This window comes from Orbicella franksi, chromosome 2 (assembly GCF_964199315.1).
Source record: "Orbicella franksi chromosome 2, jaOrbFran1.1, whole genome shotgun sequence".
NCBI lineage: Eukaryota > Metazoa > Cnidaria > Anthozoa > Scleractinia > Merulinidae > Orbicella > Orbicella franksi.
This window is the reverse complement of record NC_138146.1, coordinates 34112278-34124777: the sequence shown is the minus strand read 5'-3', so window position 1 is coordinate 34124777 and position 12500 is coordinate 34112278. Positions and strand designations below refer to the sequence as shown.

Sequence of the window (12500 nt, the reverse complement as noted above, 5' to 3'; positions counted from 1 at the left end):
AATTTTAATTGGTTGACAGACCACTAAGTCACTGGTAGCTAGAAATAACCGCTTACACAAAAAGCGGGAAAAAAAGAAGCATGTAAGCTCCGGGGCATGATTCGTTGCATGCTCTTGTCACTGAAGCGATTCCAGGAATATATAAACTTTCCCACTGGTGAATTAGTGTAACAAACAGAAGGGCAGCATGTCATGTTTTCGAAATTTGCGAACATTTCTCGTTCTCAAATTAAGGGATGACCAAACCCAGAGAATTTGACCTTTCCCTTTTTGGCTCAAAGAGTTTGACCTTACACGGCCGAGTGACATTTTGGTGAAGTTTAAAATCTAATTAACCGTATCCAATAGAATTGCTTATTTTCCCGTCGAATCCACAGTTGATCAGTCCGTTATCTATTATAAACACGCTCTAGTTTATTATTGAGCACTCTGAAAACAGGTTGCTATGTTGGGGTGTCAGGAACGTTTCGTTGAACACACTGAAGTGCATGCATTTGAGGGAGACATTCGAGATATTTATTTCGGTACGATTCCAGCAGCCCTCGTGACGAGTATTTATGTTGTGTGGAATAGTCAATCCGGCCTTAGTAAGTTCACTTTTAGTTTACAGAATGTGGTTTAAAGAATCGAATCGATATACCAGTGTGAGACAGTGATATTTAGCAATTATTCCATGAGGACGGGGTCAGCACGTGTTGAAGATGAAATGATTGATAGCCAACGAGGAATTCACTTGGCTAAAATCATCTCGTAATTACGGAAAAGTATGGAAGCCTTCCGGATCACGCGATTTCAGAGAAAAAAAAGGAACCTGTCACTGGGGCACATGTTCATCGAAGAACATCGTTGCTTGTTTGCGGATATTTTTGTCATGAATTCGATGAGAAAGCGTAAGGAAGGTGCAATATTCCACCTAAACAGCACCATAATCCTGTGACACGTCAGCGGTTTAGAGAATCAAAGATTGAAGTTGAGATGCTACCACCGAACAGCCACAAGGGAAAGCCAACAGAGTTATTCCAAGTTGTTATGCAAGAAAGTGTGATAAAATGGCAAGTTCCTGGCAGAGGTGCCCAGAAACAGGCCCAGCAACTTTCCGAGAAACACAAATAGCAGTGTGGCTCTTTTTCTCAGAAATCACGTAGTTTTCAGTACTTTTGTGAGTCAGTTACCAAATTTGGATACGCTGTAATGCAAGTCTCAGGCCTTTCCACAAGTCGCCCAAATATCCTTCCGGAAATTCTCAAAAAATCTTCTAAATATCACAAAACATTTTCTAAATATCTCGAAAAACCCTCTAAATATCTCTTATTTTTCTTGTAAAAATACACCAATTTAATTTTAAATCACTTTGGCCAAATTTTTCAAAATTATCATGCAGTAGTAGGAGTTAAAGAGGAAGATTCAGGGGCTTCTATTTAACCAGCATCCGCTATTTTGGAAAATTGCTGCTTTAGCACGTTATATTTTTCGAGTGAGAATTCGCTGGACTGGATTGTTTCTGGCATAGAACTGGGTATTGTTTCAAGAAAAAAGCAAGGAAAGCACAGGGCTAAGCCAAAACAAAAAGCTATGAATAATTAAGACACAAGTTTTATATTTTACTAAGTTTTCAACTGTTTTGTCAAAAGTTTGTCAAAGTACATATCTTCCGGAGTGACTCTCAATCAGCCTGGCTGTGTCCTTATTATGGTCTATTTGTGTTAATCTCAGCGTGTCACTTTCATTATAATCAAAGTGGCTGTGAGCCACTGAACTCGGATAATGATGTTAGTCCATAGGCCATGGATCAACTGCTACGTTCAAAACGGAAGAAATTACTGAAATGAACCTGGCTCGGCCCTTGACCGACACTTGAACGTACTTCAGAGAGGAATAAATCAACAATAAGGAATAAGGAATTAATATTGTAATAAACATTAAAGTGTGAAGGTGTTTTGAATGTATTTTCTTGTTTCTCTTCTAATTGATCAGTGACAGCTTTGAAGTGTTATATATGCCGTGGCACTGAAGATGACTGTAAAAAGAGTACTCTTGAAGGCGACAAAGGCAAGTATTTGAGAGACTGCGGTGAGGGAAATGACAAACGTGTGGGAGCTTTGTCAGGAAGGATAGCGCAACTTTGGTATCCAACTTCCGTAGTAACCAGTTGGACTGTTATAGGGAGGTAATCAACTGTGGTCTGTACAGGAGGGAGAGGTGAACACGTCAGATTTGGCTGACCCTATGATCATGGCCATTATGACGTCACGGCGAAAGAAGCGCGCAAATGCATAAAATTTTCGAAAATGGCGTCGTCGCCTCTCGCTAATACAACTTTTTGAGGAGGATTTCTCCAATCATTCCAGCTTCAAATGGTATTGTATTTGGATCTCAAGGAGTGATTATCATTTTCTTTCTTGAGAGGTAGGTAGATTTTAATTGTAACTGAAAAATCTTGCATAAAGTGTTACAGTCATCGCTCTCCGGTGGAAATATGTGGGGCAAAATTTTGACTATTTGCCCTGTAAAATTTCCTTTTTTTACGTGATCGGTAACTTAAAGAAACGTGTAACGTGGTCACATAAGAGCTTACATGTGTAGGAACACATTGTAATTGAAGATGAGTTTGAAGAATCGGTAGTAAAAATGATCAGTCTATTTGAGTGTGAAATATCTGCGATCTCGTGCTCGACACATGTTCTGCAACAGGCCTAGCAAACAGAAATATCCACAATGATGGAAATGAGAACTTTCACAAACAAGAACTTAGGCTTAATTATTTAAATAAGAGTTAAAGCCTGCCTACTGCACAACGGTGGTTAAAATGCAGACAGAGGATAAAATGAATATGCAGACTGCAGACTTTTTAAGAAATATCCCATTTCCTTTTATAGAGAGCTAAGTGCTCCGGTTAGCCTGAAATATACGGCTCATGTTAGCCGGTGTAAGGTTAGCTCATTCTCTCCATAAATGAAAATGGGAATGTGATATTCTTAAAAAGCCTGCAGTCTACATTTTACCCATAGTTTGCGGTCTAGTCTTGTAAGCCTTCTCTTTAAACATATTGACATACAAGGCCCTCTCTCCTCTGCTTAGGCCTCTTTCATGCTGCTTAGACCGCAGGCTGGTAGTTTGGAGTATATTCAATTTCCATGGGGAACTTCTGCAGAGGAGAGAGTATAAGGCCCCATTTATATGGTCTTGGGTACTGGAGACCCTATCAGACCCTTCTGAAGCAACTTTATCAAATTTTTATATGAACCGAAGTTGTCCCTCCAGGATTACTTAAGCCTTTTTTCATATTCCAATGCTCAGTTATCATTCTTTTTTTGGCTTCCTTTCAGTCATTTGATCACTACGGGGTTTTGTGAGTTAATTTTGATTTCTTCATACCATGAGTTGTCCCAGGTAGGCCAGTCATAGTATTTCAATGAAAAAAGGTTACCAGGCCTACCAGGGTTACCCTGGTGATGTTGCCAAGAGTGACTTGTGTTTCACTTTCTCAACAAAATGGTGAAAGTTAGTTCGTCCAGGGTCACTGGGGCAAGGGCTTTCTTGGTTACCTAAGACCAAATAAGGGGCCTCACTGCCAGCAGGAATCATGTATGCTTATATAACAAAACTTGAGTTCCAAACTCTGGTCACCTTGAGTTCCTATTGCTGGATCTTATTATGTTTACAAAACTGACACAGTTGATCAGCAATATTTAGGAATTTGAAGTTTGATTTATTTCAATTCCTAAACAATGTTCTCTATGTAAGGATCCAAAAATGCTTTATGCAGAGTGTTTGCTGTAGTTTGTTTGACACGCTTCAGAAATTTTATTTTTCCTTTGTGCAGGTGAGGGTGCTGAAAAAATTTCTTTATATGAATCTGAAGACCTCAATTCAATGCACTGATACTGGAAATGAGCTATTTTATGTTTTATAGATTATGATATTAGCTCCATGTACATTACCGCATTGTATCTGCTTGGACGGGACTTAAAAGGTGGATGGGGTTTGATTGTTTAATTGTGAGAGTTACTTTTGTTAATTGTAAATACGTATTGAGTTCCTGGTGCTAGATCTCATTAGGAAATTTATGTTTTAGTTTTTTAATACATTTTCTATTGAAAAGAGTTAGGGGCGATGTAAAAACCAAAGAGGGAAGGGAGGTGATATAAACATTTACCCCAATTTTCAACGGGTGATTATTAAGAGGAGTCTTATTTGATCTTTTTAAACCTTAGGTTACCATCCTCCACCACCTTTGCAAGACCATTCAAGCAGGCCCCATTTCTGGCAATACATGCAACCACCATGGAAAGCTATCTATTTTTTGTCATTGTGCTGTCAATTAAACATTTAAAACCCAATCTTGTGTGTTTTTTTTTTTGTTATTTGCTGAAAATGTACAGTTATCATTCTCTTGAAGCCAATAATAAACTCATCAATGCAAAAAGCAACAGGGAACCTGGGATGGATGGCACTGGGGAGAAATCAGACTTCAGGTTCATGTTTACAAGTACAACCTCTGTGACACTTTTCTCTAGAATATTTCTTTGTAGGTCAGTTTAAACTTAATGTAAAATAATTGTTAAAGCTATCTCTATTTACATAAGATTTATGATCAAAATTAAAAGCATAAAGTATAAAGAAAATAACTGATTATCATTTCAAACTTAGAGACAGTAAAGCTATTACAGTTTCTCAAGACAGATACTATTAGAAAACAAGGGGTTTGGTTATGATAAGAGATTACCTGATATTGATCTTTCCAGCTTTGTCTTAACCTTCCTTACTGAACTCTTTGTTTTGGCAATAAGTCATTTTGGCGTTACAAGTTTCTCCTGGATAAGTTAACTCTTATTGCCAATGGCTTAGCATAGGAAGTGTCCCTGTTCATATTTTCTTTCCTCTTTAATTCACTTGCTGCTTGGAACCAGATTCTGTATTTTTTAGTTCTTTCCATATAACATCCTATGAGTTTTCTTGAGTTTAATTGAACTCACTGTGATATTAAAAAAAAAATTAGAACCCAAAGCACTAGTTTAGGATACCTTTCTTGTCAGAGGTGCGAGACAAGAAATAGCTTTGCACTGCATGCGGACGCCCGAGGAAACAGATCCTGCTGCGATCTCATATTTGAAGAACATTTTGACATGAAATAAAGCACCTTTCTGCCAAGAGGTCTCATCCATGTTATTCTGAATATCATCTGTTTCATCTAGGTCTCCCGTACAGTGATTTTATATCATTTTACCACCTAAAATATCCACACGTCTGCTCGGCTTGCGTCAGTTGGTTGGTCTCGCCGAAGAACATGTTATTGTTGACAGTTTTGCGGATAATTTAGCGCAGAAAAGTAATTTCTTGGTACATTATTTACTTTAATTTCTAACCCAGCATATGACTTGATAGTTCAAATGTCTTTGTAAGGGAGCATTTTCCATCAAATACTTTCTTATATTTCGAGGGTTTCGAGTATTGATCAGCAGGTCCTCCACGCTATCGTCTCCAAAATAATGGGTTTAAACCCACTGATTATTTTTATGCATATGTTAAATGATTCGTTCTTATCATCATTCAAACGTTTTAAACCATATCAAGATCATATTTTTGTGTTCGTGTTGTTCATTGTTGGGTTCTCCAGATATCGCCCAGGAAACGGGCGTGAAGCTTCACTTTGCAATCGCGTTTTCAATTGAGCGATCTCCAAATTTTGCGTGTTTTTGAGCCTTCCGACATCTAATTTTTGAAAACCAAGGTAGTTTTGGACGCAACATTAATAGGTTATCTTATTCCTGTGGTCTGTTGATCACTTTCTTTCAAATTCTTTAAGCAATCATCAGATGAAAAACTTTTCTGGTATCATTTTTTAGCGGCCATTGAAACTTCACGGGCTGGCTCACGAGTGACGTCATAATGGCCAAGATCATCGGGCGCGCAATCGCATCGCTACGCAAGCAAAGTTGACCTCTCCCTCCTGGGTCTGTATAACGACGTGACTTGCAAGGTTAGCTGCTGTGACGAGCACGGATGCAACGTGGGCTCAAATGTCTCCTTCAGCGTCTTCCTGTTGACCGTATGCTCTGCCCTGGGCCTGGTACTACTGATGTAAGCTGCGGAGCAAGCCTTTTTGCTGTTTGGTGTATTCACTGCCTTACTGATTACATAGATTGCCATATTCGAACAAGAATTAAGGACAGGGGCGTAGCGTCCATATACGCACGTACGCCCGTGCGTACAGTTGAAATCTGGAAAAAAAAAAGTTTTATTCCCTTATAGCATTTGTCAAAGTTACGATAAAATAGGACAGATTTTCAAATTTCGAATTATACTGGCCTGTGTGTTTGTTTTCCCAGTACCTTTTAATTAATCCATAAACGACAAGAAACGTTATTTGGCTTCCTAGACTTGTTCACTCTCTAGTTGTTTTAGGAAGCCAACACCCTTTTAGCTTTAATTCTATATTCCAGCGAAGCTCACTGAGCTAACAGAAAGAACCGTTAATGATATCTACTGTTACTTCGGCAGTGACATGGACATCTCTAAGGGCGAATTCAAATCCGAGGTCAAAAGATGGAGGCAAAAGTGGAGTGGAGTGGGTGGTAATGTGAAGCCAAAGACTTTGGTTGAGACTCTTGATCATGACAACCCTCAATTCTATCCCGGAGTTTATGTTGTTGTGACAACATTGTTGACGTACCTGTATCAACTTGCACCGCAATCTCGTTCCCAGTCTCCGTTCCCCTTGACCAGCGGTCGGAAACGAGAGCTCTAGAAGCAACCATTTCAGGCGTGCGCCATAGATGCAGACTGCGCAGTGAAACCGGATGGGCAGAAGTCGGTTATTTCGAAATGGTTGCTCCCAGAGCTCTTGTTTTTCGACCGCTGGTCAAGGGGAACGGAGACTCTGGGAATGAGATTGCTTGCACTGCTGAGCGTAGTTTTAGCAGTATGAAGAGATCGAAAACGCTCTTACGAAGTACCATGGCAGATGGGAGATTGAACTCTTTAGCAATTTTGCACATTTCCAAGTACAAGGACGTTGACATTGATGATGTTGTAACAGAGTTCGCCCGTCTAAAGAGTGCACGTCTTGCCCTGTTTTTACCATTGCCTTACCCCATTTTTTGTTGTAGGTTACCGAAAACTCTAAAGATGGGTAAAATAAACAACCAACTACCGCATTTTCCGTCGCATTTATTTATAAAAAATTTCCGCGGAAATAGTTGGAAATGGCATTTCCGAGACCCTAAATTTCAAAATTTTCTGGGGGAGCATGCCCCCAGACGCCCCTAGTATTTGCGCGCTGTGCGTACACCTTCAGAATCTCACGCTACGCCCCTGAAGGACACTTCTTAGTAGAACTTCATTTTGCTGAGGAAAAAATTTCAGTCAAGGAGGGTTGTCGATTAAAAACTTTTTGTAGATTTTCCCGCTTCATTTCTATTTGTAACCTTTTACAGTTTCATTAAATGCTTTTTTAAACCGTTAAAATACCGTTTAAAATACCTATGCGGGCGGCCCAAGTTATTATTCTTTCCATAGCCGTATGCAAAATAGATTTCTCTTCTCATATTTATTTAATCATAATACTGATGTAAATTAATTCTGTAATTAATGCACAATAAAAGTTGATTGATTCATTTTTTTAATTTGACAGTTTAATGATCTGTTGATTGTGTAAGACCCTTTTCTGTAAAAAAAAAAAAAAAAACAGAATGGGATTACTTGAAAAAGTGAGGATACGAAAGATCATATGAAAGTGAGCACCTTTATTACATTCCTTGAAAGGAAAGATGAGCAAAACTCCAATACAACAAAACTTTCCTGAGTTCAACAGATTTTAATTTTGCTGCAGCTTACAAACCTATGTAAATAACAAGAAAGTAAATAGTTCTTACAATTAAAAAATTTTCCCTTCATCTATCGGCAGGACTTATATTTAAATCCTCTGGTCTGTGACGCAATTTCCACGGCTGATTTCCACAAACGCTTCCGTGTGTCCATAGACAAATTTTACCGTGTCATCGATAGACGTAATACATGTCGTATATCCTAATTACTTTGCTTGAAAGTTTTAACAACTGCACCTCGCTCTTTAAACTTCTCCTGTATATCGAATATGAAGAGAAGAAACAACAAGAACACAGCTATCGATCCCTGAATTTTTCTAGACGGTCCACGTCAAAATGCACAGCGAAACCCGTTGGTAAAATATTACACAAGCTTGCAATCGTGTTTGAAGCGGAGACGGCATTTAAGGCCGCTTTCTACTCTCTTTTTAACTCTAACTCACCTAACTTCAGCGAAGTGACAACACATGTCAACGTTCCGATCTGTTTACATCTGAAGAATATACTATTCCTCTCTCCCCCCCCTCAGGATTAGTTTCTGAGCATGAGCAGATATGCAGGCCAAAATTACGCATGCGTTACCGGATGTCCGTGATCTACGGACATCCGGTAATGGCTGCTACCAGAGCCCCTCCGTTTCTTCGACCACGTGATCGAAAGAAACGGAGGCTCTGGGAACGAGAATGTGTTTAGTAATGAAGCTAGAACCCTCTGTTATTTACTGATTACGCACCAATGAAGCAGACGTTTGAAATGCGACAGAATTTTTGGGCAGCATTTTGCAGCAGATAATAATATCGATCTTGACTCAGGCAAGAGAATTTCTCTTGGTAGATACAAAGTGTAGACGACATCCGATATCCGGGCGAATTAGATTAGGAATTAACTGAAATAATGTAAGATTATAGCTGGAATAACTAAAGCGTTACGAGAAAAAAGCTTTTTAGCCTGCGGGCAGTCTCTCGGGCTTTGCTCTCCGAATTCTTCTGTTTCGCGCTCGCCGAAACTTTTTTCCGTCCTCGCCGAGAGCCTGTTCGCAAGCTAAAAGCTTTTTGACGAGCTTCTCCAGATCCAAGGGTCTTCAACAAACTTACGATAGGATTCATGACCAATTCATAGAAGACTAGTGCCTCAGCTGAAGAATCCTGACCATAGTACTACTCACCTGCTGCTACTAGCACAAGAAAAACAGCGACTGTCAGAAAAAAGCGGCCCATGATCGTGGTTCCTTGATTCCTTCGTTGCTAACGACAAGTAGCTCAGTGTATCAAGATGAACAGACAGCTCCCAAATACATTTACAACTTGTAAATGTATTTATGTATTTTTTTTAGTCATCTTTGATTGGTTAACAGAGCATAAAGCCATTGGTGGCAGGAAATTACCATCTATGCACATAGCGGAACAAAAGCAAGCACGATCCGGTGCTTGCTTTCGCCACAGGAGCGATTCAGGGGTGCGAGAGTCGTCATATCCATGTCGATCATAGCGACATATGCCATACAGAGTACCGCGTGACCCCGACATCCGGTAAAATTGCTCCAAAAACACGCTTCTTTGGGTGGAACATTCCTTCCTTTTCCCAGGGTAGTATTTCTTTCTCAAATGTACCTCCAGAAATAAGTTGAAAAATTGTGACCTACTATCGAGATTTTGTCGTTATTAAGGCATGGCATGACTACACTTTCTACGTGGGCTTGATGTAAATTTTTAAAAGCGTGACCCGTCGGGAAACCACTACACCGAGGAAAACTGGGCTTGTTCGTCAGCGAATGCTTGGAATATTAAATGTACCACCAAATTTAAACACAGGAATAAAGTTGCCGTACTTTAATATGTAATTCGTGGGGTTACGGCATGGCAAAAGGACTTCGAAAATCTTTTATCTTCTTTTCTTTGTTGTATTTGCGTGTTGCACGACGGTGACCGCAGTAGGGGATCATTCTGGAGGTCAAAATGACGATTCAAACGCGAAATTCAGCCAGCAAAATAGTCCTTCGTATTCTTATGAGATCAACAAGTAATTAAACTTCTTAATATTTATTACATTTTTTTTCCCGAGCATTCAATTGTTAAAATTTCCTCTCTCAAAGTAACTTCCCGTTCCCTGACCAAGTCCAGTGTCAAACACATCCTGCTCTACTGGCAATTCTTATTCTATTCTGAACTCCGGCTGTCCTGGTCTTCTTTCCTGCCAGACCACAGTTTTCGCTTAATTCCTCCATATAAATTGCCGTGAAACAATTGCTTTCTGTCTTCTAACGATTCTTTGTCTGGAACATAAATTTTTTCGAGGCGGACAAATGGTAACTGATCACTGTCGATTTCGGAATCACGTCACTCATCAAATTCATTTCCATGGCCGACAAAATCTATCTTCGTGCATCAGTTTGTCCTAGTCCACTTCGGCACTTCAATATCGTAGAGGTTACTGTCCTTTTTCGGCTTTTTTTTCTTCATCGCATAAGGTTTTGGTTGCTCAACTTCGTCAATAAAACTCTTTGGTGGTCGCGATTCTCTGTTTGGACGAGCTGCCATCTTGAATTTTGGTCACGCCGAGCAAGCGCAATAGTGCCACCTTCATGTAAGGGTCACCAATATCAAATGTCCTACTTTGTGGGTTATGACTTTGATATGGTAGCAGGAAATTACCGCCTTTTCACATAGCGAAAAACAAGCAAGCATCATCCGGTGCTCTTGCCACAGGAGCGATTCCAGGGGTGCGAGAGTCTGTAAACGACCTTTCCACAGAAACCGTCCCAATCGTGAGTTAGTGTAACAAACAAATAAGCGGTGCATGTCTTGTTTTCGAAACTTCCGAATATGTCTCGTTCTCAAATCAAGCGACGGCCAAACCCAGAGAGTTTGACTTGTAACGACCGAGTGACTTTTTGTTGTAGTTTGAAATCTGAGTCTACCTCGTTACCATGCTGAGTGATCCGTGGGATAGCAAGCGCATGCGCCAGACAGTGCAGCGCTTGTCGCCAAACAGTGAAATATACTTCTCGAAACACCCTCATTCGTTTAATTCATCATGGATTCGGTTGAGCCGGATAACGGGTTGGGTACTGACAACCACACAATTACTGAAACGGATCATCCGCGCGACTTGTTTAGCAAGTGGAATGGCGAGCTTAGCAAAGAGAAAAACAACACATCTTCGGTACGATAACGGGGGGCGGTAGATTCCGCTTGCTTGAATCGCTTAACAAGGGGTCTGTGGAGACCAGAGGTCCCCCTCAATCCCTAAAAAGAGAAACTGTAAAGGTTGCCGGTGGAAAAACAACCACAGGTAATACCAAGAAAGACGTGCATGAAAAATCACCAGAGAAAAGCGCGTCCGCCTAAAGAGCGCGGTGCATCAGAACGCACTGCAACTGTCGCCCTTCACCAAATGGAAGCGGCGTCACTACAAATGGCTGCCAACATGACAATCATTTTAAAGGAATGTTTCGCCAGCCTATCGCAGAGTATGAGCGAAGTATTTGACAACTTGGGGCAAAAGTGACAAGACGTTCGTTCTGGACAAGTGTCAAAAGAAAGACAGTTGTAGCGAGTTGGATCTGTCGGTTCTAGACAAACAGCAGCAAAGAGACGGAAAAGCGATGAGCGGGTCAAAGTACCGATAATTAAGCCATCTTAGGTCAGCTTGAAAAACATTTTGATTTAGCTGAACAAAAAGGAGCTGAGATCAATACCGATTTAGCTGCTATCTTTTCGAAACAACTCAAGGAAAAACCCGAGGCAGACAAGTGAACTGAAATAAAGAAACGCTACCCGTTGCCAAAAAATTGCTAACGATTAGCCGAAACAAGAGCTAACTTGCCAATATGGAATAACCACTCAGAAAGCACGTTCAGCTGATAATCTCTTATCACTGCATCTGAAATGCCCCCAAAGGACAAAGTTGTAAACACACTCAGTCATGGATGGAGTGCTGTTGTTAGCTATTGCTAACATAGAGCTTAACGTTCGTCGCAGCAGAGAACCTCTTTGACCAGAACCCATGCCAGCTACAGATACCTCTGCGCACCTTCAAATCCAATTGCCACAGAATTATTTGGGGACGATTTGCCAAGAGTAGTCAAGGATATAACTCTAATAACTGACACCAACAGAATTACCTCAAAACTCCGAAGAGATAAGAAAAAGAGTCAAAAAAGAGGTTGGCAATATGAACGCCATGACAAATTTCAGAGGAGAAGGAGCTATTCTGGGACAAAAAAACTACAATCGCCTCTCCCTATACAAGGGGAAGGGGAAGAAAAAAGTCCAGAAGTCTCAGTCTTGACTTATAAAAGTACGCAACACCCAAATTCAAAGGTGAGTGCAATAACTCAGTCACCATCAAAGTTGCTGGCAGGCTCAATTTTTTTTGTCTGAGTGAAAATTAATTACAACGGATATTAAGATTCTTGACATGGTGTAGCACTAGTACCTGAAGTTTATTGAGACCCAATTTCACCATTATAATTTACCACTCATCAGATTCAATCCAAAGAAAGTTAGAATTATTGATGAAGAGATTAAGGCTCTATTACAGAAAAGGGTTATTCAAGAAGGGTTATTCAATCAGGAGCCGAGAATTGAAAGACAATAGGCTATTGCTTGGAGAACAATGGATTCTATCGTTCTCCAAATCCAAGAGGGCCGCCACAAATTTCACCCAATCCGG

At 40.3% G+C, this 12500-nt stretch overlaps 1 protein-coding gene and 1 pseudogene across 1 annotated transcript; both read left to right on the top strand.

Moving 5' to 3' along the window:
• The first annotated feature begins 445 nt into the window (after positions 1-445).
• On the top strand, positions 446-6181 carry LOC145473593 (uncharacterized). Its single transcript, XM_081455057.1, has 3 exons — positions 446-587; positions 1975-2167; positions 5899-6181. Exons 1-3 carry the CDS (start codon positions 446-448, stop codon positions 6083-6085), a joined length of 522 nt encoding a protein of 173 aa, XP_081311183.1. The 3' UTR covers positions 6086-6181.
• Positions 6182-6957: 776 nt separating this feature from the next.
• Positions 6958-12090, top strand: LOC145473577 (uncharacterized; annotated as a pseudogene).
• Positions 12091-12500: the final 410 nt, after the last annotated feature.

What these genes read in the sequence shown, in the direction of transcription:
- LOC145473593 (XM_081455057.1), top strand. Translation starts at nt 446, where the DNA reads ATGTTGGGGTGTCAGGAACGTTTCGTTGAACACACTGAAGTGCATGCA. An exon ending in GAATAGTCAATCCGGCCTTA is followed by an intron (nt 588 to 1,974) that starts GTAAGTTCACTT and finishes CTAATTGATCAG; the next exon opens with TGACAGCTTTGAAGTGTTAT. An exon ending in AGTTGGACTGTTATAGGGAG is followed by an intron (nt 2,168 to 5,898) that starts GTAATCAACTGT and finishes ATAATGGCCAAG; the next exon opens with ATCATCGGGCGCGCAATCGC.